The sequence below is a fragment of the Sturnira hondurensis genome, unplaced genomic scaffold (genome assembly GCF_014824575.4).
Source record: "Sturnira hondurensis isolate 20B ecotype Veracruz unplaced genomic scaffold, ASM1482457v3 Scaffold0006505, whole genome shotgun sequence".
Taxonomy (NCBI): Eukaryota; Metazoa; Chordata; class Mammalia; order Chiroptera; family Phyllostomidae; genus Sturnira; species Sturnira hondurensis.
Genome location: NW_028079136.1, coordinates 7507652 through 7531736, shown reverse-complemented (window position 1 = coordinate 7531736; position 24085 = coordinate 7507652). Strand labels below are relative to the sequence as shown.

General features: G+C 49.1%; 1 protein-coding gene across 3 annotated transcripts in view; it reads right to left on the bottom strand.

Moving 5' to 3' along the window:
* Positions 1–7141: 7141 nt before the first annotated feature.
* The window catches only part of DENND5A (DENN domain containing 5A), an 85115-nt gene continuing 68171 nt past the window's right edge, over positions 7142–24085 (bottom strand). For all 3 annotated transcript variants that reach the window (XM_037050106.1, XM_037050107.1, XM_037050108.1), the window contains 11 exons: positions 21249–21333; positions 18864–18948; positions 18258–18386; positions 14087–14208; positions 12744–12889; positions 12060–12178; positions 11603–11784; positions 10946–11028; positions 10297–10420; positions 9534–9702; positions 7142–8197 (listed from right to left, as the gene is read on the bottom strand). In XM_037050106.1, coding sequence (XP_036906001.1) covers positions 8014–8197; positions 9534–9702; positions 10297–10420; positions 10946–11028; positions 11603–11784; positions 12060–12178; positions 12744–12889; positions 14087–14208; positions 18258–18386; positions 18864–18948; positions 21249–21333 — 1428 coding nt within the window. In that variant the 3' untranslated portion in view covers positions 7142–8013. The remainder of the gene's footprint in view (positions 8198–9533; positions 9703–10296; positions 10421–10945; positions 11029–11602; positions 11785–12059; positions 12179–12743; positions 12890–14086; positions 14209–18257; positions 18387–18863; positions 18949–21248; positions 21334–24085) is intronic.

The window sequence follows — 24085 nt, the reverse complement described above, 5'->3', positions numbered from 1 at the left end:
ATTAATCCTGCAGTTCCAACGCTGCTGTAACTGTCCAGCCTGGGCAGCTCGAATTCAAGGTCAGACCCTAGAATAAACCTTTCGGAAGCTGAGATCATTGCGGCCCCAGCCAGTCCAGAACTATACAGGGCCTGCCCCGCCCCAGAGGAAAAGCGGGGCCAGGAAACGGCAGGAAGGAACCTCCAGTTCCAGGATTCTCACGGGCCCAGCCTGCTCTACTGCCCTGGTGTGAGTGCAGGGAGTTCAAAACAGCTGAAGGGTGTCCCACAGGTGACTGTAAACATGTGAGCGTGGACAGACACACTGCCCCACACATTCTAGCTCAGCTGGGAACACAAGTCTGTGCAGTGAACTGAAGTGTATGCTATGGGCCCCTCCGGCCTAGGAGACACCTTGACAACTCTTCTTCCCCAGCCCGCATCGAGTCCATCACCAGGCTGTGCAGTCTTGCCTCTGGAGCAGTGCTTAGAATCCTTTCCCTTCCCTCCGATTCCACCTCCACCCCTAGAGCTTCTTCAATGTCTCAGATAGTGTCTGGCACATAACTGGAACTCAATAAACACTTGTTAGATAAATGAACAGAAGAATAAATAAAAACACTGTTGTTTATAAGTGTCAGGCCAGGGCTGACAGAGGCAAGCTAGTTCAGAAACGGCGTGGAAATGATGAGGCCCTGCAATAAGAGTGGCCAGCTGGTAGAACTTAACCACCAGATGCCAGGAGCCACAAGTACCTTAAAGCCTTGCAAGGCTGGAAAGATGGCCAAGGGGGCTACCAGCAGGGAGCTGTGAACATGGTCAATAGAACATCATGTCCCTGGGGGCAAAAGAGACAGGCAACATGGGACGCTTAACATCTACAACCAGAAGAGAACAAGCACTGAGGAGCAGAGGGGGACCATGCCAATATAAAGGCATGACCACTCCCCGGATAGGAACTAGTATTTAGATCCAGAACCCAGTGACTAAACATGTGGCCAGTCCCCAAGACCCAGGGACAACTATTTACTATGAGGATCCCTCTAAGAACCCAGGCATGACCCGCGGCTGCCACGAGTTAACACTGTGGAAAGGGGGATGCCCAGGCATCTCAAGGACTACTGGGCAAAGGTCTGCCCTAGCACTGAAGTGGGCCTTCCGGGGCTAAATACCAGAGTCCTGGCTGAAGCCCAGTTGTAGTCCCCTGGGTCCATAGGTCCATCCAATTGGTCATTTCCCTAATCCCCAAATGTATAACTGGAATTGATGTACTGGCAATTAGAGTAACCCCAGCACTGAGTCCCTAGCCCAGGGATCGGAGCAACCACAGTGGGGAAATCCAAGCAGAAGTCTCTGAAATTGCCCTCACCCCCACCTAGCCAGAATACTAACAAGAAAACACCACATCTTGCAGGGGTTGGAGGCTGGCAGAGTTTAATGCCACCATTAAAGACCTAAAGGATGCAGGGATGGGGGTCCTTATCACATCTCCATTTAATTCACCAGTCTGGCCCCTGGAAAGCCAGGTGAATCCTGGAGAACAAGAGGAGGCTAGCACAGCCCAGGCAAGCAGCAGCCCTGTTGTGCTGATGCGCCGCCACGGCCAGAGCAGACGTCTCGGCCTCAGATACATGGTGTGTGGCCATTGCGTTGGAATAAGGAGATCAGAAAGTTCACAGTCATGTGGAACAGATAATACTGTTCATTTTCTGTTTTCCCCAAAGGTATGTTAACTCTTTTACCTTCAGTCATAACATAGTTCAAAGAGTTCAAAGAGATCTGGACCATCTGCACAGCCCGCAGAACATCACAAGTCTGTTACGTCATGGTGACTGGGAAGAGCAAGAGGTGGCTAGTTTATCGAAGACCTTGGTGAGATACCCGTGCTCCCAATGGTGGGTATAAACCCTAAGAAGACTCAGGGACCTGCTACCTCAGGGAAGGTTTTAGGTGTCCAGTGGTCATGCGTATGCCAAAATATCCCCTTCAAACTGATGCCTCTTGCGTCCCCGAGCACAAAGAAGGAAGCACAACACCTGAAAGGGCTCTTCGGGTTCTGAAGGCCACAGTCCAGAAATTCAGCCTCGGAAGTCTCTGATGACACAGGAAGTTGCCGCTTTGAGTGGTGCCTGGAGCAGAAGAGGTCTCTACAAGAGGTCCAAGCTGTTAAGCAAATATTCTGTCATTTGGGTCATATGACCCAGAGGACTCTGCAGGGTTGAAGTGTCAGTCATGGGTAAAGGTGAGAAGCAGCGGAAGAACCACAAAGCAAACCCTGGGATTCTGGAGCAAAGCCAGGCCACCTGCAGCGGAGAATTACACACCTTTCGGGCAGCAGTTCCCGTCATGTGGCTGGGCCCCTGGTTCACCCGAAATGCTAGACCACGAGTATCAAGTGACAGCACACCCAGAACTTCCCGTTGCAAAGCGGATTCTGTCAGAACTGCCAAGTCATAAAGGCAGGTGCGGTCAGCAGTAGTTCGTTGTGAGAAGGAAATGGCAACCGAGGGTGGTTTGCTAATGGGTCGGCTTGGGATGTGACTGGGAGCCAGCAGCGGACAGTGGCTGCCTGACAGCCTCATTCAGGAGCTGCCTGAAAGACAGTAGGAAAGGAGGGGAAGCAGGAGAAGCATCTTCCCAGTGAGCAAGCGGCGCACCTGCTGCGGAAGGAGAGCTAGATGCAGGAGGCTGTGTTCACATCCCTGGGCAGGGGCCAGTGGTCCAGCCGGCTAGTCAGGGAACTGGAAAGAAAAGGCCTGGAAGACGGAGGACAAGGTTTCAGCAGAAGCACACGGACAGATGTTTCAGGTGCAGGCACGACAGATGAACATTTTTGTGTCACACGTTAGCACCCGCCACAGAGCGTCCACCACAGGAGAAAACCGAGTGACCAAGCAGATCGAATGACCCAGACACTCTGTCACTGATCACACTGGGACTGGCACAGTAGGCGCATGGACAGAATTGGTCGCAGTGGCAGGAACGGAGGCTCTGCAGGGGCCCAACAGCAGACTCCCATGTATCTAAGCTACTGCTGCCTCTGAACGTCCACTCTGCCAACAAGAGAGACCAGTGCTGGCCCCAGACATGGCGCTATTCCTTGAGAAGGCCAACCAACCATTGGTAGCAGATCAACTATATCAAGCCCCTTCCATCCTGGGAGAGCCAGCGGTTCATCCACACAGATAGGTTTGCCTTTTCTGCCCATGGAACCTGGGACAGCACCAATATCCAGAAGCTTACAGAACACCTGATCCTCAGGTGTGGAATTCCATCCAGCATGGCATCAAACCGGCGCACCCATTTCACAGGGAAGAAAGTTGGGGAGCAGGCTTCTGCTATCAGGATCTGCCAGTCACGTGTATACTGTACCCTCCAGAAGCTGCCAACCTCAATGGGCACTGGAACGGCCCACTGAAGGCACAGCACAAGCACTGGCTTCAACAGCTTGAGGCAAAATTATGCAAGGATGGGGGTCCGTCCTTCAGGATCTAATGGATTCAATTAGAGACTAGGATGTGGTACAGTGTCTCTAGTGAAGAATACGTAGGTCCCAGATCCAAGGGGCAGAAGCAGGAATGGACACATTTACAATCACTTCCCAGGAGCCACTGAGGGATATTGTGTTTCCTGTTCCTTTAACTCCGGGTTCTACAAGAGTCGGAGGTACTGGTCCCCAAAAAGGGTACGCTATTGCCAGGGGACACAAAACCACATTCTGCAGGTCCTGGTACATTGAACCTCACGCTCTGGCCACCATCAGGGTAATTGGGACTCCTTGTGTCTGAGGACCAGCCAATAAAAAAAGAAACCAGTCACCACCTTGGCCAAGATCGTCGAGCCTGAATGGCAGGTGGTGGCGGGGCTGCATCCATGTCGGTCCATGAGGAGCGGGTAAAGCACAGGTGGAATCACTGTGCCGACTCCAGTACAAGATGAGCCGGTGGCATCTTGAAACTCCAGAAAGCAGCCGCCAGGGTTGTGTCAAACTCAGGGGCCAACTTGACAAAGCTCCCCACGGTCAAAATGAAATGATAACGATTAATAACTGCAATGGAATAAAACCCATTAAAATACATTTAAGCCCCCGAGTTCATTGTAATAGTCTTTAAAAGTTACTATCTTCTGAGGAAAACAGGGAACTAGCCCAGTTCATTATCTTTTTTTTAAAGATTTTATTTATCTATCTATCTTTAGAGGGGAAGGAGAGAGGGAGAGAAACATCAATGTATGGTTGCCTTTTGTGCGTCCCCTGCTGGGAGTTGGCCTGCAGGGATCGGGCCTGCAACCCAAGGCATGTGCCCTGACTGGGAATCGAAACCGTGATCCTCTGGTTCACAGGCCTGTGCCAGTTCATTATCTTAAAAGTTGAATAAATAAAAGAATTACACACTTATCCTGCCTTTCCTATACAAACTGAGAAATCAAACAGATGAGGGGCAGTATCTCTTCATAAAATTACTCCATCTAATCAACTAAAACAAGATGATGGGTTAGAGTATCTCCAGGTTGCACCCCCCCCCCCCACCAGTGAATTACTTCCAGGATGAAGGCATCCATGGCTGCTAACACGCAGAACAGTGGGCACCAGACAAGACGTGCCCCCGATGGAAAACGAGCACACCGCCACCTAGAGTCTCACCAAAACTGCGGCAACTTGTGTCTCGGGATCTAGCCATTGATTTGCGGAAGACGCAGAAGGTAAAAGAGTAAACTGCACCACCAGCATAAAATTAGCAAAATCCAGACAGTGGAAAACTACAGATCAAGTGGCCCAGGTTCTCCAACAGATAAACTGTAAGAAAAAGAAAAGGGTACAAGGGACCCTTCACATTTTAAAAAAAACCTAAAAGCTGTATCAGGTTTTTAAAAAGTGAGACTGAAAACTATAGTGTGTAGGGATGCACACTTGGGTGATAAAACGATAAAGAAACACAAGGAGGTGACTGTTACTGTGAATTGCAAGAAGCTGGAAGGGGGGAGATAGCTGGACGTGGGTTGGGGAAAGAGGAGCAGGAGGAACTCTGGGGAGACTGGTAACGCTCCATTCTCCACCCAGACTCAGCTTCGGGGAGCCTCGCTCTCCAGCACCTTCACGGCTCCAACAAAGCCTTTGCTCCTGCTGTGCTCTCTAGGTGCAGTGCCCACTCCTGACATCCCCCTACCCTCAGCAGAACCGTCACGGTCAATACCTCCCTTGGTATCGAAGGACAAGGGGTCTGGGTTTCCGTCAGGAAACAGGACAGGGTTACTACGATAGGTTGATGACAACCACCAGCGTTTATCAAGCACTTCGTACACACCTGCCTGTTGCAGACACACAGGTAGAGCCATTTGGTCCCCACAACCCTATGGTGCAAGCACTATTATCATTCCCATTTTATAGATAAGTAAACAGGTTCAAGAAAGTTATATATTTAGATAGCTTGCTCTAGGTGACAGTAGCAGAGCAAGAATTCAACCTAAGGATTTCGACTCCAAAGTCTGTGATCTTAACCTCTGCCAATGAATGCATTTACCCCACAGATACTTCTTGGGTACCTACTACATGCCAGTTAGTACTTAGTGGACAAAGTGGACCATGCCCCCCCCCTTATAAAATGTACATTTAGAATTAGCAAATAATGAGTATAAAAGTTGTTAAGAAAATAAAACAGAATTTAGGGGACAAAAAGTAGCTGAGACTGACCTGTTGGTATTTTAGACCAGTTGGGATGGGGCACTGATACCATCTTGGGAGAGACCTGCATCAGACAGGGGAGTAGATGTCAGGAGAAGAGACACAAGCTGGGAGGGAGGCAGTTCCAGCAACTGCAAACTTCATAGCCAACACGTGTGGCCTTGGGCAAGTGATTAAACTCTGAACTTTGTTTTCATCACCTGTAAACCAGGGATAATCTCCACTCACCCTGCAGAATTGTGAGGAAGAGAAAGAGATGCTGTGTAAAGGTGTCTCTGGCCTAGGCCCACAACAGGTACACACTGAGGTCCGTGCTGCCCTTCTTGCCCAGCCAGAAATCCCCCTTCCTGCTCCAGGCCAACGGCCCACCTCTCCCCACTTTCCCTCCTCCACTTCCAAAAGAAACTGGGTTCCCCGTGGCCTTCAGGGAGACAGCTGTAGTACAGCCCACTGATACCCCCTATCCGCGGGATGTTGTACTGCAGTTGTCTTAGAAGCCTCCAGTCTCTTTGGTCATCTCTTCAAAAATGCTTATCTAGGAACTCACCACCTGCCAGACACCAGGGATGAAATGTACAGGAGACCTTTGCTCCTCTTGGAGCTCAGTCTAGAAAGTGAGCCCAACGTGAAAGACAACTGGAGAGAAGTACCAACACCTAAGAAACCAGAAGAGCACATTGAGGAAACAATTAACCGTGCCCAGCAGGAGGAATTAAGGAAGGCTTCATAGTGGGTGACTCCTAAAGTAAAGCTTGAATGATGGGCATGAAGGGAGAGCGAGGGGAGGCTTTCCAGGCAGAGGGAAAGCACGTGTGACTTCAGGGAACACAAAAGAAGACCAGGAGACCCGGCTGGGTGAGTCAATTAGTTGGAGCGTTGTCCCATGCCCCACAAAGCCACAGGTTCCATCCCTGGTTGGGGCACATATGGGAAGCAGCTGATCTGATGTTTCTCTCTCGCAAATCAATAAACAGCCTCCGATGAACATTTTTTGTAAAGGGCACTGATTGGTTTGAGGTGTTCTACCTGCTCATTGGAGCTTCCTGCCTCTACAGAGCAGCTTGGCTGAAGAATAAAATGGAAAGAAGCTGGTTCCCAAGATCCTCATAAAGCTGCATCACCTATCACCCCAAGAAAAGTAAACCCCTGTCTCAAGAAAGAGCTTTTTCCCTGAGGGCAGAAAGGATCTCAAGTGTCCTATATTCCCACACCTGGTCTTATTTCAAGAAATGGCCCCTCCTGCAACCTCCGCCTCCTCCTCTGTAGGTTAGGAAAGGAACCCTCGTCTGCATCCGTCTCAACCAGGAGACCTAACAGCTGCAAAAACTCCCGGAGCTGCAGTGGGAAGGACCCAGGAGTCAGAGGCCCCTGCGCCAGCCAGGGAGAGAAGTGGCGCTGCAGCCTGGACCTCCCCGACGGACCGCATCGCCCCCTCCACCACCCACTGCTCAGACACCCCCCAAAAAACCAGGGACCCATGCAGTTTTGTTTCAGGTGTTTTATTAAGTGGGCCATACTGTAGCTGGTTTCTAAGTTGCGAAACAACGTAAATTTAACAATAACATAGCCAGTTAGACTGTGACAAGCTTTTCTTTTCCTTAAAAAAAGAAAAAAGAAAAAGATTTAAAACACACAATGGAGGGTTAAATAAATAATACAAAAAAGGAAAACCTGTTAAAAAACATGCTCATGTTTTACTTCTGCGCAACTGCGTGCCAAGAGGAAATGTGATTTTCTGCACAATAATACATCTCAGCATGTCTTCTTCCCAAATAATACTGACAAAAAAAAAAGAGAGAGAAAGAAAGAAAGAAAAGGAAGAAGAAAAAGATGAGATGTAGGACCAACTTGTCAGGGCCTGCAGGGGCACTACTGAAACCCCATTGACTGCAGCTTGGGGCTTCCACTCAGCACACCTGTGTGTGGCCCAGGAAAGCCAAATATCCATAATAATGTTAATATAGAAAACACTCGTTTAAAAACGATGTGGAATGGCCTCAGTAACGCAGCGAGGCAAGAGAGCGGAACCGCCCCGCCCGCGTTGCCAGCCTCAGTCCAGGGAGGCCGCAGGCCCCTGGCACACGGCCCCGGCGAGGGGGGCACCAGCTTCAAAATAAGCGGCACCAACCCCGTCTCCCTCTCCTATCACTCTCTCACATGAAAGTGTGTAAAAAGCAAATCAGCAAATAAACTCTAAAATAGATTATTTATTCCAAAAATCCTCTAGTTTTCTTTTTACAGTGAGTGTACATCTTCTCTGCATCTCCTGCGCCACTCGCTTAAGTCCCCTGGGAAGACGGGTCCGAGCTGCAGGGCGAGTCTTTCTCAGCCCTGTCGCTGGCTGGTGTTGCGAGGTCAGATGTCGATGCCCTTGACCAGGGACGTCTCCAGCGTGATATTGAACTCCTGCAATGTCTGCAGCACGCGGATCAAGGAATTGACCAGTGTGTGGTCCTTGATCAACGCCACGTCCTCGTACATGTGTGCAGTGATGGGGCAGTCGGCCAGCAGGGCAATCCAGTGGTGGAGGAGGTGATCTCTGGCAGGGCAGGGTCAGTCCAGGCGGGTCAGAGGGCAAAGGAAGGGAGACCATTAGTGCAAGGCCAAGGGGAAACCTGCTCCATCACTCCCAGAACAAAGTCTGAAGCTGGAGACGTAGATGGCTCCCCCAGCCCCCTTTTCCTCCTCTAACAGGGCTTGGTGAAGAGGCCTTACACGGCTTTAAAAGGCTCCCATGGAGGGACGCCCAGCCCCAGGAGACAACCCAATCTGACCCAAATCAACCCTGTCCCTGCCATTCCTCCCTCCCTCCCTCCCTCCCTCCCTCGACAACCCAACCAGACACCAAATCTAGTCAGCACTTCATCTCAATAGCCCATCTCTTAGCCAATAGCCAATCACTCCTCCCCACAGCTTCCACCACCAAGAACAACGTTAAGAGCTAACATCTACACAGAGCTTAGCGTGGACCAGACACTGCTTACCTCTCATGGCTAACCCTGTGATAAGAGTCAGGCGCTATCAGAGCTACTGTACTTTCCACTTTACAGAGGAAGACACTGAGGTACATAGAGGTTAAGCTTTCCCAAGATCACACAGCTAGTGAGGGGCTGATCGAAGCTGTGAACCTAATGAATCTGGTTCCAGGGTCTGTTTCCCACCAGCACACCAACTCCCCCCCCCTGCAGCCTGAAAAAACTACTGCCTCAAGCTTATTCGGCCTTCATGTTCTCACCTGACCCACTGGAATAGCCCCTAAAAATCTCGCCTATTCTGCACACCACCCACGACACCACATTAATACCACCGCAGTCCCGTGGTTAAACACGCGGTCCTAACGGGGAAGGACCCTCTGTCCCAGCTCCTCTATCCCTGCAGCCTCCTCTGACCTGCCTCCTCTAGGTTCCCAGCGTACCCCATGTGCGTGCACTTCTTTTTGGGACTCTCACAACATTCTGCCTTGTACTGTATTCACTTGGAACTGAACTTCTACATGGTAGGGGCCATGTTTTGTTCAGCTCCATTCCCACTATCACGGGGCCTGACACATTCAAATGTCTGTTGAAGGAATGACTAGACACACTCTTTCAAATTTCACCAGTGGGGAGCTTCTTTCTAGTCCTTCCCACCAAAATGCAGCCTTTCCTCCCATTCCACACACACTCTCATCCCCACCCCCAGAGAACCCCCTCATATGCATGGTACATAAAGGCAATTAAGGGCCTCCTGGAAGCCCTCTAAGGCCTCACCTGCTCAGGACCGTCTACCCACCAGCACCGCCCACCCCCTGCACCACACCAGGACTGCAGCCCTCCCCCCCGCACCCCCCCTCCAAGGCTGGCTGCTGGGTGCTCCGGCCCACGAGGCTGCAGTACCTGGCTCCCAAGCACACCAGCATCTGAAACTTGCCATCCTTGCCAATGTTCCGGGGAGTATTGTTGATTGCAGTGACAAATCGACAGAAATTCCGGGCCCTTGTATGCCAGTTTTCCTCAGGAACAACTTCATTCTGCTCCAGAGTCTCATAATAGGTTTGTGCTTTTTCTGTGAAGAGGAGAAAAGCTTGCCAATGACAATGTCTCTTAAAACCAACCTACCCCTGCAGGCCACCTGCCACGGGCCTCTCGATGTCGATCTAAATAACTTACCAAGAATAACATGAGTGTTATGACGTCACTAATCGCCTTTCAAAATGATCCTTATATTCCTTATCCTTATTTTTAAAATGTATGTGGACCCTGATACAAAGACAGTCCTTTCCCCAGTCTTAAGATTTAAAAACACTCGTGAAGGAGAGACTTGTTGCACAAACACCCTCTGAGTGGGGCTAACACAGGGCTTGGGCTCCGAAGCCATCAACGAGCCCGCGAGATCGACAAGGAGAAAGTGCAAGGACTCGTGGCGAAGCCTGTACAGCAGATGCCCGGGAAGAAGCTCTTCTGTCCAATTCAGGAGGTGAGGGCAAAGGGTGGGAGAGCTTCTGCCATCGCCTTCGGGAAAAGGCAGGGCAAACCAGAGACCTAATCGGAGAGTCCCCGCACTTGGCTCTGGACCTGGACCCCAGCGGTGAGCACCCACGTTACGGTGGTGAGTCCCCGTGTCTCTGCTTTCCCTCTCTCACACCCTAGTCCAACTCACCCAGGAAATCCCAAATGAAGACGTTTTTGAAGAGACGGGGCGATTTAAATCCATGCTGGAAAGCCTGCTCCAGGGCTGAGACAAGGCCACACTCTCCACAAAGCAACAGCGTCAGACTGCCTCGCTAGTAAGGAAACAGGGAAGAGTGACAGGCTTGCCTCAGCCAAGCGGCCCTCCACCCCTGTGTCCCCAAACCCACAACCCACAGCTGGGAGGGCAGCAAAGACAGGCAGGACCTTTGTTTCTTCCCCCAGCCCCTGGCACAGTGCCTAACTCAAAACGGTTCTCAGTGAATAGCTATTAAATGAATGGATGAATGACTAGATGATGGATGTGGGTCCCCACCAGGGGAACAAAGCCAGTGTGGCCATTACTCGGGGAGACCCGGCAAATCCTGGAGGAAAAAACAAAAACAAACGAACAACCCAGGAACACACAGTGTTCACTAGAGGCCCAGGGACTCTGTTCGGTCACTGGTGTGTAAGGAAAACATGGTGACCCAAGGCAGAGGCCCTCAGAGGAAGGAGCCGCCCAATCTCACACTAACTGAGGCACACGCCCTACAGTCTGGGCTGTCCCGGCCCAGGCCCAGAACATTCTTCTCTCTGATTCAGTGCAAGGCCCTGGGCTGGAGGACGGGAAGGCTCACCTCCTTCTCAGGCTTATGGAAGTGCTTCACGATGCCGTTGACCGCCTCCCCAACGGACTCCTGGATCTGCCCCGTGTTCAGCTCTGACAAAAATCAGCAGACATCATCACCAATCTCAGAGGCCAACAGTGCTTAGCTGACTGAGCAGGAGACTGAGGACACTGGGAAGGCCCATGGGAGAGGCAGGGCAGCCTGGACCTTGGGAAGACTGGCCCTCACCCGCCCATCTTTGCTGAGCCAGCTCTTCCTAAAATCTTGGGGGAAAAGCAAAGCCAGTATCTTAGAGTTCTGTCTCTAAGAGATGCTGGTAAAGTTTACTTTCCATTTTTACCCTGGAACTTTTGGCAACCAAAAGTAGGCCAAGACTTGGCTGCGAAGCCCAGGAACCAAGAAAAAGAAGGCCAGAAAGCAACCCCTCACCTCACCAGTATCATATACAAATAAGACAGAGGACCCAGGCCAGCCTCCACAAGCTCTCCCTGCTCCTTCCGGGCCTCTAGGGATAGTGCCAAAACCCCTGAGGCTGCTTTGCGGGCAGAGGTGGTTCCTGAGGCAGCTGCACAGGCCGGGACTGGGCTAACGTACCAGGGCTCCTGGAGATCTGCCCACATTTCCCAAGGTGGGGAGCACAGGGGCCCAGCCTCTCTCCCTACTCACTGGGCCTGTTGTTGGGGGAGATGGCAACAAGCCTGCGGATGACGCTGGGAGACTGCTGCAGGGGCGGTGTCCGGCAGGGCCTCTCGTCCACCTCGGGCTGCGAGGTGAGCAGCTCTCCAACTAGAACCCGCTCCAGGCTTCCGTCATCCATGCCCTTCCCCAACCATCGGCCACAAGGAAACCTAAGAGTCAGGCAATGGCCTGTCAGAGCTGCCAGCTCCTCCAGTGTCGTTCCCCTTATTGCTGAAGGGCCTGCTCATCCATCCCATGTTATCCTCAGGGAAGCCACCTGAGTGATGGGTGGCCACAGCAATGCCACACATCTTCACTTGGTAAACCCTCCCTATTTGTTCAGATGCATAAGGTGGAGCCAAACACTCCACATACCCAAGCATCAGACACGGCCTCTGGTCCACTTTGCCCCTCTACCTTACAGCAGAGCTGAGGGAACACTTACTTGTAGGTATGTCCTGTGATCTCATTCCTGACCATCACACACTCGACCAGCCATTTGGCATACAGGCCAGAGTTATCATGGCCTATCTGCACGGTAGTGAGCTTCCCCAAGTTCTGGCACTGTAGAGAACAGCCAAGTAGAGAAGTTGGAGTAGGAAAAGAAAATAGGGGAAAACAGTGGTGCTCCTTGGAAGCAGAGATCTGACTGGCTGTCTACAACATAGCAAGGAGAGAGCTCACAGCTCCACCTGCCAGCAAAGCTGGCAATATAGCACCACCTCTCAAGGGTGAGAAATAAGGTGCTGCTATGTAGAGGGAGAATGGGGCCTGGGAGCAGGCTGCTTTGGAAATGGGATAGCTGCCTGAGATTCAGAGGTCTCAGTAAACACTTGGGCCCAGCAGCTGAAAGAACTCTCAGGGATTTCTCAACACCCCATGGACAGGGAGGTATGCGTGTTCGGATGGGTGAGTGCCTTCCAGCTGGAGACTGTTCAGACAGGGCAGGCTCCCCCTTCCTAGGGTCAACTCTTGGCTCTGGCCTCTGATCATCTCAACACACAGGTCAGTTCTGCTGATGCATAACACTCTACAGAGCAAGGCCTCCAAAACCCTGTAGAAAGCTCCAGAAAAGCAGCTGTTGCAAAATAGATCCCCACAGAGCCTGTTGTTCCCAGACACCACGTACCTCGAAGGTCATCTCTAACACATTCCTGGGGATCTGCAGGATCTGTGTCTCACCCAGTTCCCCCGAGATGCAGATCCATGGGTTGGCGGTGAACATGGAGCCCCCCAGCTTCTTGCTCGGCACAATAAGGATGTGGTAGGGGATCACTGTTTAGGGGAAGCCAAAAAAGCATGGAGAGGGCTCAGGAATCCCTCCCATACCCGAGAGGGCCCTGACCCGTTCCAGGTACGCTGGTGTGTTTGCAGCTCCGGCTGTATCTGCCCAGCAGAGCCTGGAGCAGCAGGTCCCTAGGACCTACCTAGTCTCTGGCTGGCTCAGAATATAAGCCAGCCCCTCCCCTCAGTCTCACTCCTCCTAGGGTCCCCATCCAAACATCAAAGATCCAAGCCCATGTATAGGCTCAGAGCTAAGTCAACCTGTTCCTTAAATAATATCAGCAGCTCAACACTGTCCTGAACTGATTTTCAGGGCTCTTTCTAATCTATCATCGCATGAACACCATTAACCATCTCAGGGGAGGCCCTGCAGGTATTACAGTGCCTTTTCTGCGGCACTGAGAGGGAATTAGCTTCCCTCAGGTCTCCTAAATTCTCATTCAGTGCTGCTTCTACTGAAGCCTACAGCCCTCATCTCTAAGAGGGAGGATGGCTGTCCTTTAGAAATAAGAATCCATGCTGCTGAGGCTGCTGAGTCACAGGGCAAACAACTAGTGACTGGGCAAATGTAGAGACACTCCCACCCAGCATCTTGGCACCAAGGACAGATGAGGCTCCAGAGGCCTTCCTCAAACCATACTGAACCCTCTTCCCCACTCTGCAAAGGGGGAGACTGAGGCCCACAGCAGGGGCAGACTCTGCTCACAGAAACACAATGTGTTGGGGCCTGGGCCCGAGTCTCCCCTGGCAACCTGGAGTTCCTCCTGCTACTTCAAGAAGAGTTGTTTTTCCCTATGGGCAGCTCTAAAACTTTCTGTGAAGCCAAATGGCTCTCTCAGCCCAAAAGAAAAGGGAAATGTCTTTACTGGTGTGCAGAGAGAACAGTGAGCCTCACCACCCCACTTGGCCCACCCCACCTCCACTGCCCTAGGCTCCCAGAGAAGTGCCAGGACAATGGTGACAGCAGATGGCCCAGAGGACTGAGCTCCTAGTTCAGAACAAGAGTAAGGAGCTTCGGAGAAAAAACAACCTCCGGGCGGGGGCAATACACCTCTCTCCCACAGAAGCAAAAGGCAAACAGAAAGCACAGTGATCGCCTCTTTTCTCGGAAAGGGGACAGTGAGTTAGCCTCAGGCAGGCTCACAAAGACGGGAACTGAGAAGGTGGCAGGGAGCACGGGCTACTCACGGATAGTTGTGAAGACATTGGTGAAGCAAAAGTAATCCACGGCATTGAAAGAGAGCAGGTGATAGAGGAACTGCTCCTTCTCGTCGTCACAGCGCAGGAAGGCGTAGCGCTTGTACAACTTTCTGTCGGAGAGGAGGCAGCACATCAGTTTCCCAGCCAAAAGAAAGAGGAAGAGGCTAGAATGACTCAGTTCTGGAAGGAGACAGCTAAGGGAAGAGTCAGACGTTGAACCTTAAGTTCTTTAGAGCTATCTGAAAAAGGAACAAAGCAGTTACTCTGTCAACCGAGGGCTAGAAGTGGCTTAAGCTACAGCTTAAAACCAACTCTAAGAACAACAAAAAACAAACTCTACCTGTGTCCAAGGGTTGATGTTATCATAAAGTGAAGTGTCAGAAGTCATAGGATCTCCTTCCTTAAACTGAGGGCTGACATGAAATTCCCTCAGGGAAGACACAGGCCCTCCCGGGCTCCTACCTAGGGCGTCCCCGCAGTGGGCAGTGGAGAAACAATGACAGGAGGTCTCTGATCACCGCTGATAACCAGGCCAAGTCTCAGACCCAGCGGTCTTGCGACCCACAAGTCAGGACACTGCTCTGAATGCAAGTGTAAACCCTGCAATGTACCCTGCAACCCTACTTTACTGACAACAAACAGTAAAGTAATGAAGGGAATGACCCAGGTCACGGGCAAGGAAGACCTACACTGATCTTGTCCTTCCCCCTCTCTAACTTTCTCCCATCACCACGCCCGATCCTCGCCGCTCACTCATCAAAGACCAACTCCTTTGCCTGACATTGCAGGCCCTCTGCGACTGCTCGGCAAAACCTTCTCCCAACAGAGGGGACACAGAGAGCCAAATGCACAGGCCCTCAGCACAGACGAATACACAAGAACAAACACAAAAAAGGTAACTATCCTGGCTGCCAAGACTGCAATCACCATGGCCAGAGGGGTGTGGGATTCAGCACACCTGTGAGCTTCTACCCAGTCAGGCTTATAAGGTACTTTCAACAGGTAATTCACCAACCAAGGCCTACTATGTGCTGGTGCTACAGAGGGAAGCACCTATCCTCCAGCACAATCTAGGTGAATAAATCAGGTAAAGGCCACATTGTAAGACTCCCCATAATGAGTTGCCAAAGGAAAGACTCTCTGAAGATTTAAAGAGCCATAAGCATCAATGGTCCTAGGAAAAGGGGGGCCTGAGGGCAGCACGTTCTAGACAGGTATGCAGAAGGAGGACAGGGCGTGGAAACAGTCCAAGTGGTGACAAGGGCTCAGGGAAGTGACTGGTTAGCGATGAGGCTGAATGGAAATGAATGTAGAACCAGAGAGCAAAAGAAACGTCAGAGCCAGAGCTTCAGATGTGGCAGTCACCTGCTTAGCCGTGACAGAAGTCACGACAATGGGTGAGGACACTGAGTGAGAGAGCAAAGAGAACAAGTGTGCGTGCAGATGTGGCAGTCACCTGCTTAGCCACCTTCTGTCGTGACAGAAGTCATGACAATGTGTGAGAACACTGAGTGAGAGAGCAAAGAGAACAAGTGTGCGTGCAGAGAACGGAGGGTTGTGGAAGCCAGCACCCTGGAAAGAGCAGGGGAAAAGAGAACATGATGGCACAGGGCCACGCCATGCAAAATGAGTTTCAAAGTCAAGGGGTAGAGGAGGCACTACATCATATTAATCACTGCAGACAGGTTTAAGAAAAAAAAGTCTGAGCTCACTATATAAAGGCCAACTACGTATTTCCTTAGAATACATAGTCACCTGACCCTGTTTCCACCCTACCCCATCTCCAGGCTGCAAAGAATCTTGGAGGCTAGCTGGACATCTCAGAGACTCAGAAACATTCTATCAAAATATACTCCCCAAAGCTGCCCATGCCTCCTGTCTGTGAAGCTATGAACACATTTTATGTGAAGAATTTAACATCTAGTAGGTGCTAGACAACATGCTTTTGCATGGGAAAGGTACAGAGTTCATGCCGTCAATGAAAGCACATTTTAGTAAGTAGTAAGCAACCAGATAATGATAAAACAGCCCGTAGTGGTAAAACAGGGATGAACTAATACTATAACAAATGCTGTGGGTGCCCAGAGGGAAGGACCCAGTCCCTGGGGAGTCAAGGCAAACTTTAGCAAAGAAAACTTTGTATTAGGTCCTGAAAAGGCTGAAGATATTCTGAGAAGGGTGTAGAGTATGATGTGACTGGAGTTTTAAATAAATGGGAAAGAAAGATAAAAAAGGACAGGACGGAAAAGTAGACGGGTGTTTTGTTGTTGCTGCTTTTAATCCTCATCCAAGGATATTTTTCCATTGCTTTTAGCGAGAGAGGAAGGGAGAGGGAGAGAGAGAAAGAAACATTGATGTGAGAGAGAAACATCAATTGGTTGCCTCCACACACAACCCAACCAGGGATCAAGCCCGCACCCTAGGTATGTGCCCTGACCAAGGATCAAACCCGCAACCTTACAGTTTATAGGATGATGTTCCAACCACCTGAGCCACCCAGCCAGGGTGAGAGTGGGTAGGTTTTAATGAAGGGACCCTTTCTCTCTCCCTAGGCCCCATTCAAAATGCAATCTACAGCAGCAAAGCTCTCCTCATTTTCTGCTCACTTAGAGTAGCACAGAGGTCAGAACCAAGTGAGAAGTTACTACATGTTATGTAGTAACTCACTAAGTTACTACATAGTGAGAAGTAAATTCTGAGCTAACTTCCTCTAATGGAGACTACAGTCTAAAGAAACCAAAACTAGCCTCCTCACTAAGGTCTGTGCTCTGCTGGCTGTTGCTCAGGCCTTTAAGCTCATCTGCCCACTGTCCTGGACTTTGGAAGTTCTTGTGTTTGGCCCCTCTCAGATGCCTCCCTGTCCTCCGGCTGACTTGCAGCCTCTTCTGACAGATGACACCCACACTAGCCAGCAGGAAACATTCCTGCCCTCGGGCCCTGGTGCCCACACAGCTGCAGATACAATGTCCTCCAGAATCTGGCATGCGAATGTTTCTCTTCCAAATGCCAGGCTTACATGTTCACTTGTTCTCTTTTAGTTATCCTCTCAATTTTCAAATTTTATTCCTTAATCTTTTTGCCCCTGACACTTAAATGCTTTAAGGATTACTATTTCTAACCTCTCAGGTCGAGCTCTTTAACCTATTAAGGTTTTAAACCTGGTTCCTTGCTGTGGTTTACAAACACAATAAACAATAAACAGTCTTAAAATATATATTCCTACTTTAAATAAAAACAGATTCTGCAGTTTTAATCAACTGCCTCAGACAAAGTGTCCCCAGGGTCTACTCCTCTGCTTTATCATCCACAGGGGAGTCATGTAATAAATGATACCATGAAAAATGCCTATGAAAACGCTAAACAAAAATGCCCAGCAGACTTGCCAATGAACAAAGAGCCAAACATACCATTTACAGAAAAACTCGGAGAGGTGGTAATCTGGGGCACAGAAGGGGCACAGCTCTCCCCCCCTGCCCCGCCCCTCCTCTAGTACACTGGGTACAGAAAGAATGCAAAAAATATACGATCAAAGGAAGGAAACTACTAGGTTTAGTCGTCCCTGGGAGTAAGAGGGCCTCAAAATCCCTCCTCTCCTGCCTTCTGGGTGAAAAGTGAGGAGGGAGAGGGCCTAAGAGGGTCACCTAAAAGCCCTTTTAAACTCTAAAGAGACTCAGGCAAGGTCCAGAGAGAAAGAGCAAGGACTTGGTTACTGTGGGCTTTCCCTGGGCTCAGGAAAGAACAAAAGAGGTAAGGGAATATCTTAGAAGTTTTCTTGTAATCCTCCAATCCTCTCCTCCCCAGGACAGAAAGTAGACTAAGAAAACGCCCATGCCCAAGAGGTTCCTGAGTGCAGCAAGGAGAGGAGAAGCCCCCCAAAATCTGAGGCAGCCAATGAGGAGCCCATCCTTCTCACTACCTCTTGCAGAAAACCACATCGGGGCATGCATATTGAGAAGGAAGGGAGAACAAACATGACAGAATGATTCTTTTGCAGATAGAAAGGGAGAAGCAGAAATGCTTCAAAACCTTCACGTGCAGTTTGAGTCTAGCTGAACACAGCAGTAACGACATACTGACTACTTGCCCTCACCACACAGGGGTCTCCAATCCCCCCACCGTTCCTGAGAGCCCGATTCCACTCCAGGCGGAGAGGCCTTACTTGGTGAGCTCATGTTCTGAGAGAAGCTGCTTCAGGTGTCTGGAAAGTAATTTTTTTTCCATGGACAGTCGCACCCATGCTCTGGCCTTTCCCACATCAGTCTTGATTTCTCCAATGTTCTGAATATGCCTAAAGGGGGAATGAAAAAAAAAAGTGGAGGGCGGGTGGGGGATGAACTCACTACCAACACCACCCCTGAGAAGCTGAAGGAGACCTGGTCAGGTGGCCTATCCCGTCCTGGGACAGTACATCTCTCCTGTTCCCTACATCCTGGGCTTCCATGCAGCTTTGCCAGAAAGGCTCACCTGGCAAAGCACTGGGGGTGAGGGGGGTTTATGGTACAGCTCTCAGTAAAAGTCATGGGAACCCCAGAGCCCCTAGGTCTTGAGATACACTGATATAATTCTCAAAAAATGTCAGGGAACCCAACTGTTTATACAGTTCGACAAACGCATCAGGAAGCACAAGACCAATGGGAAGAGCTTCCTACTTAACTGAGATGTTGAAGACAGCCAGGTCACTGAGACCCTGCTATTTAAAATGGACATGTAAGCAGCAACTGGAAACAGGATTTTAGTCGCTTATCATGTATGAATCCGCACTGACCTCATATCCTGAATGAGGGAAATTCTCAAGGGAGACATGACTGAGCTGGCATCAGACTTCCTCCGTTCTGAGTCAACAAGTATTCCTAAAACAATAACAAAAAAATTGGTTATAAGAGACTGTTCTGCGTGGTGTGGGCCCAGCTCCCAATGGAAAGTGAGGCCCAATGCACAGGACCCACACCCACAGATAGGTTCTCCCGTGGGGAATCAGGCCTATGTTGTACCTGGCCTGATTTGAAGACTTGCCTTGAGACTTGCTTTTTGCTAAAACTCCCTCACCCTGAATTGAGGCACAAACATTTACTGCATATCTTTAAAGTAACTTCCTAAAATCTATGCTAAACCTTCCAAGGATGAGTGTAACCAGTTCAACCACTTTTCCCTTTGCATTTGCAAATATCCTTCTTCTGTGATGTGATTAGCAGCATCCTTTCCTTTGTTTTCTATAAAAGGTAACCACCTAAAGTGAACCTGTGTATAGTAAATGAGGACCATCATGTAATGTGCCCAGAAAAGCAATAAAAGTCTGTCAAGGCAAGGGTCCGGGTGCTCTCCTCCTGAGAGAATGGCCGTGCCGTCCCTTTTCCTCCACAGGACTTGGTAGTCCATGTGAATTTGTCTCGTGTCCCATCCACGATGCAGCAAACACTGCTTGCTGGTGTCCTCGTCAATTGGTCATGTCCAAAAAGATCTGACTATCCAAAGAGCTGACTACCTTTCTTGTCTCAAATCACAAATGTCTATAGAAAAGTTAGTTGCTTTGGTAACACTCTGATCAATCATTTCATGACTATTTATAGAGCATCCACTAGGTTTCAGACTGAATACTTTTATGCACATTATCTCATTTAACTCTCCAACAACTTATAAGATAGCCAAAGAAGGTATCACAGAGGAGGGGACTGAAACTCAGAGAGGTTAACTGCTTTGCCCCAGTCTCAAGTGGCAAAGTCAGATCCTCTGGCTCCTAATCTGGCATGTTTCTCAGCACCGTCCACGAAAGCAGTGCCTCCACTTGGAGCTACTACTCTTGTCCTGCCGCTGCCTCAAATCGGGCTGCCAGAAACCCAGCAGGATGTGTAAAGACCACGTTCCAGAAAACCGGACCCTAAATACATTTATATCTACATGCCTGACCCCTTTAAAACTTAGTACCTTGATTACCCAGCTGTTGAGCAATTCTGACTATAGTTTAATCCCTCGGCAATAGCTTCTACAGCCTTCCTGAGAAGACTTCTTGCTCTCATATCCAGAAAGTTGAACAAAAAAGTCTTTAAAGGTTACTTAGGGGGCTCTTGCACCCCATCTTCAGCCAACCACTTCCCCCTCATTCAGTGCTAGTTGAGGTTGACTAGTTCAAGAACAAAGACAACACTGAGTTTACACCAATCTTTTCACCCCGCCATTTAGACTGATCTTTACCATCAGGTAAGAACATCTAAGGAAGGTAAACAAACTCCTGGGCAGAGAGAAGAGAATGAAGGATGGCATGAAAAAGAGATGCTGCCAAGAAGTAAAGGGAGGAGGGGCTGTCCTGAAAGGGCCACTGTAGGATGGTATGAAGAACACCAGACCAGGAGACAAGAGGCCTGACTCCTAATCTGGCCTCTTTCATCAATTAACTGTGTGATCCTGAGTAAATCCAACGCCCCTCTGGAGCCCAGTTTCCTCCTCTTGTAAAATAAAAGGGATGGACTGGATGATCTCTGGGTCCCTAGCAACCCTGATGTTTTTATTAAATTAAAAACAGAAAGGACGTGTGAGGAATCATTCACACCAGGCCTCAAGGTAGGACACCGACAAAGAGGCTCTCTCACTGGTACGACAGATCGCTGCAGTGCCCATCTAGGAGAAATGAAACAAACGACTCTGAACACAGCTCGCTGCAAGCTCGCTGCAAACACAAGACATCAGTACCACCCAAATTCATTTAAACTCAATCAGTCAGAGTGCTGTCCCAGTGCACCAAGGCTGTGGGTTGGATCCCTGCTCAGGGCACCTACAGGAATCAACCAGTGAATGCATGAATGGGTGGAGCAACAATCAATCAATTTCTCCCTCTGTGCGTGTCTGTCTGCCTCCCCCGAGTCCTTTCCTCTCTCTTCCTAAAATCAATTTAAACACACAACAAAGTCATTTTAATACAGGCCTCCTGCTGATACAAGTCTTCTCTCTCACTGATCAAAAGGGGATACAATGAAAGCAAACCCCACGGCTGTGGCACGCTCTGCAGTTCAGAGGGCCCAGCGGCTTAACATGCAGACAAGACAGCGTCACAGAGCAGAGGCTCCATCGACCTGGATCGCTCTGGCTGATCCCTCTCCAGCAGGGGACGGGAGTGCAGGTGAGGGTGTTCCCTCCAATGGTGCAGAGGCCATCTCACCTGAGGTACCGAGGCTTCCTGACGTGAGTTTTCTCTGCCGGTTTTCCTGATAATGTAACAGGTGGGACCACAAGGCTGATTTCCCCTAGAACCAACACAAGGGAACAATACCTATCAGTTTTGATTTCAGAGGCCAAGACACCCAGCGAACAGTCAGAGATCATTTAAACATACAGATCCAGGCTTTTGCTAAAAAGTATCTGTATAGCAGGTCCTCAAATAACATTTTGTTCAATGCTGTTTCATTGTAACGTTGATGAGATGCCATAGAAGCTTAACTCCTGTTTACATCACTTAACCTATGATAAAATTGGTTTTGTTCTACATCATTTAACTTGAAGTCACAACATCTATCAACATTAAGTGAGGACTCACTGTAATATTCCTTACCTCAGTGTATACCTGGATGCAATGTATATACATTTGAGGAGGGACCCCCCCAAAAAGAGAATTTATTTATTTTAAAAATTGTGTATTTAGCCTTGGCTGATGTGGGTCAGTGGACTGAATGCTGGCCTGAACATTGAAAGGCTGCCGGTTCAATTCCCCACTGGGGCACAAGCCTGGGCTGCGGGTGGGGTTCCCAGCTGGGGGCGTGCAAGCAGCAGCTGATTGATGCTCCTCTCTCACATGCATCTCTCTCCTCTTTTTCTCTCCCTTCCCCTCTCTCTAAAAATTAATAAATAAAATCTTTAAAAATTTTCATGTATTTATTTTTACATGTTTAAACTTCAGTCACCTTCAAAGCACCCTCCATGTGATGCCACACACCCATCGAGATGGCTTTTTCACTGCTCAAAACAGTTTTTGAACTCATCGATTTTGATGCCTTTTAGTGCTTCCGCTTTTTTGTTTCACCTCTTCCACATAGCAAAATGTTTCCCTTTGAGGACTTTTTTCATCCTGGGAAAGCACTTGGGGTGAGATCAGATGAAGAGGGGCGGAAGGGCATGCCATTTTTGATCAAAAACTGCTGAACACTCGGCATGGCATAGGCAGGTGCCCTCGAAAATCATCCATCATAAAAGGGGCAAATGCACTGAATGAGGCTCCAAAAAAATTGACTGAAGCGCAGCGCAGCCTCTCACAACAATGCCAGCTGGTGCACTGAGACAAATGAGTTCCTAGAACACTCTCCGGAGGGTGGGGATGGAGGGGAGGGGTTGGGAAGCCTGTACTACAAGGGGGCTGCCCTCCAGAAGATAATTCCATTTTTTCAGGGGAGACACCCCTCATATATCCCCTTACTAAAATCCCAGAGAAATATAAAGAAAAGAGAAATGGTCCCTGACTGGGAACAGAAAGGACATGATACAAAGAGATACGAATAGATTAATGACTAAGCCAGAAAAGAGCAAATAACCCCTCAATGGTTTGCTGGCTGAGGGTCAGCCTGGGTAGAGCATGGTGACTTTTGCACAGAGGAACTGATAGCCACTACAAGATTCTATGATGCCAGTGAATTTCCTAAAATATTTAAAGGCATTCCTGCCCCAGCCCGTGTACCTCAGCTGGCTGGACTACCATCCCATACAACAAAAGGTGGTGGGTTCAATCCCTGTTGGGGTGTGTATGGGAGGCAACCAAATGATGTCTCTCTCCCTCTCCCTTCCCCCCTCTCTCAAAACAATAAACATTTTTAATAATATTTTTATGAGTGCAGGCTTTTTAATTTATTTTTTATTCTCTTAGTGCAGGCTGGGAAGACTCAGTCATCACTACGATGAGGATTTACTACTAAAGGTACAGCTGAAGAAGGCTGCAGGAAGGCAGCTATGAACTGAAAGGCTGAGATACAGCCAACATAACAGAACCCCAGCATCTGCAGTTTAAACTGCAGGGTGGAGCAAAGGTAGGCATACAGTTTTAGGTATATGAAACGGTTTATTCTTGTATTATTATTTATAAATTGTTGTGTTAGTTCCCGTATGAGCAACTGTAAACCTCCTTTTGCCCCACCCTGTATCTGAGTCATGTGGATTTGTCATTTTGCCAAGGCACGTATCTGAAGAGCATTTGCAAGCTCAGGCCTTATATCTGTATAAGGCAGCAGTTTGCCTAGGCAGTGAGTAAGCCCAGCCGGGCACCCAGCAACTGCTTCGTCTCCTTGTAGTCATCCTTCAGGACACACTGACTCCCATGACTTGATAAAAACTTTATTTCAGAGTCATGGTTAATGTCCCTATATACTTGATGTAATACAAAAGTAGGATAATGTTTGTTTTAGCAGTAGGATTTAGTATAATTTCTTAAAGATTTGATTTATGTTTTTCAAGGAAAAAGAGGGAGAAAAATGCACCCCAGCTGACAACCAAACCCACAGCCAGGCATGTGCCCCAGTGGGGAATCAAACTGATGACGTTTCGCTCTGTAAAATGATACCCAACCAACTGAGCCACACTGGTCTGGGGCTACAATAATTTTTAAATGACTTTAGTTCTGTGTTTTATAAATAATGATAGAAGCTACCATGTCTTGCTTCAGGTTTGCTATGAACTATGTTGAATGTTTAAAATACAATATTTTAGTTAACATTCCCCAAATCCTATAACATAGGTACCCCTATCCTCACTTTCTTTAGAAAAGAGCAAACTGAGTAGTAAAAGGCTATAAACGATCACATAGCTAGTGAGTAGTGTGAGGACTCAAGCTTAAGTCTATCTAATGTCAGGATCACTGCTCTAAACAATGTTGTTACACACACTGCTTCGGAAAGAGATCATTTAACTTCTGAAGTTATACCTTCTAAAGAACCTTGAATGTCTGGGATGAGTGTATGACTTTAAGGTCTCTCAAGAGCTTCCCTTGAGAATATCAAGGAACTGTTTCGTTTCTAT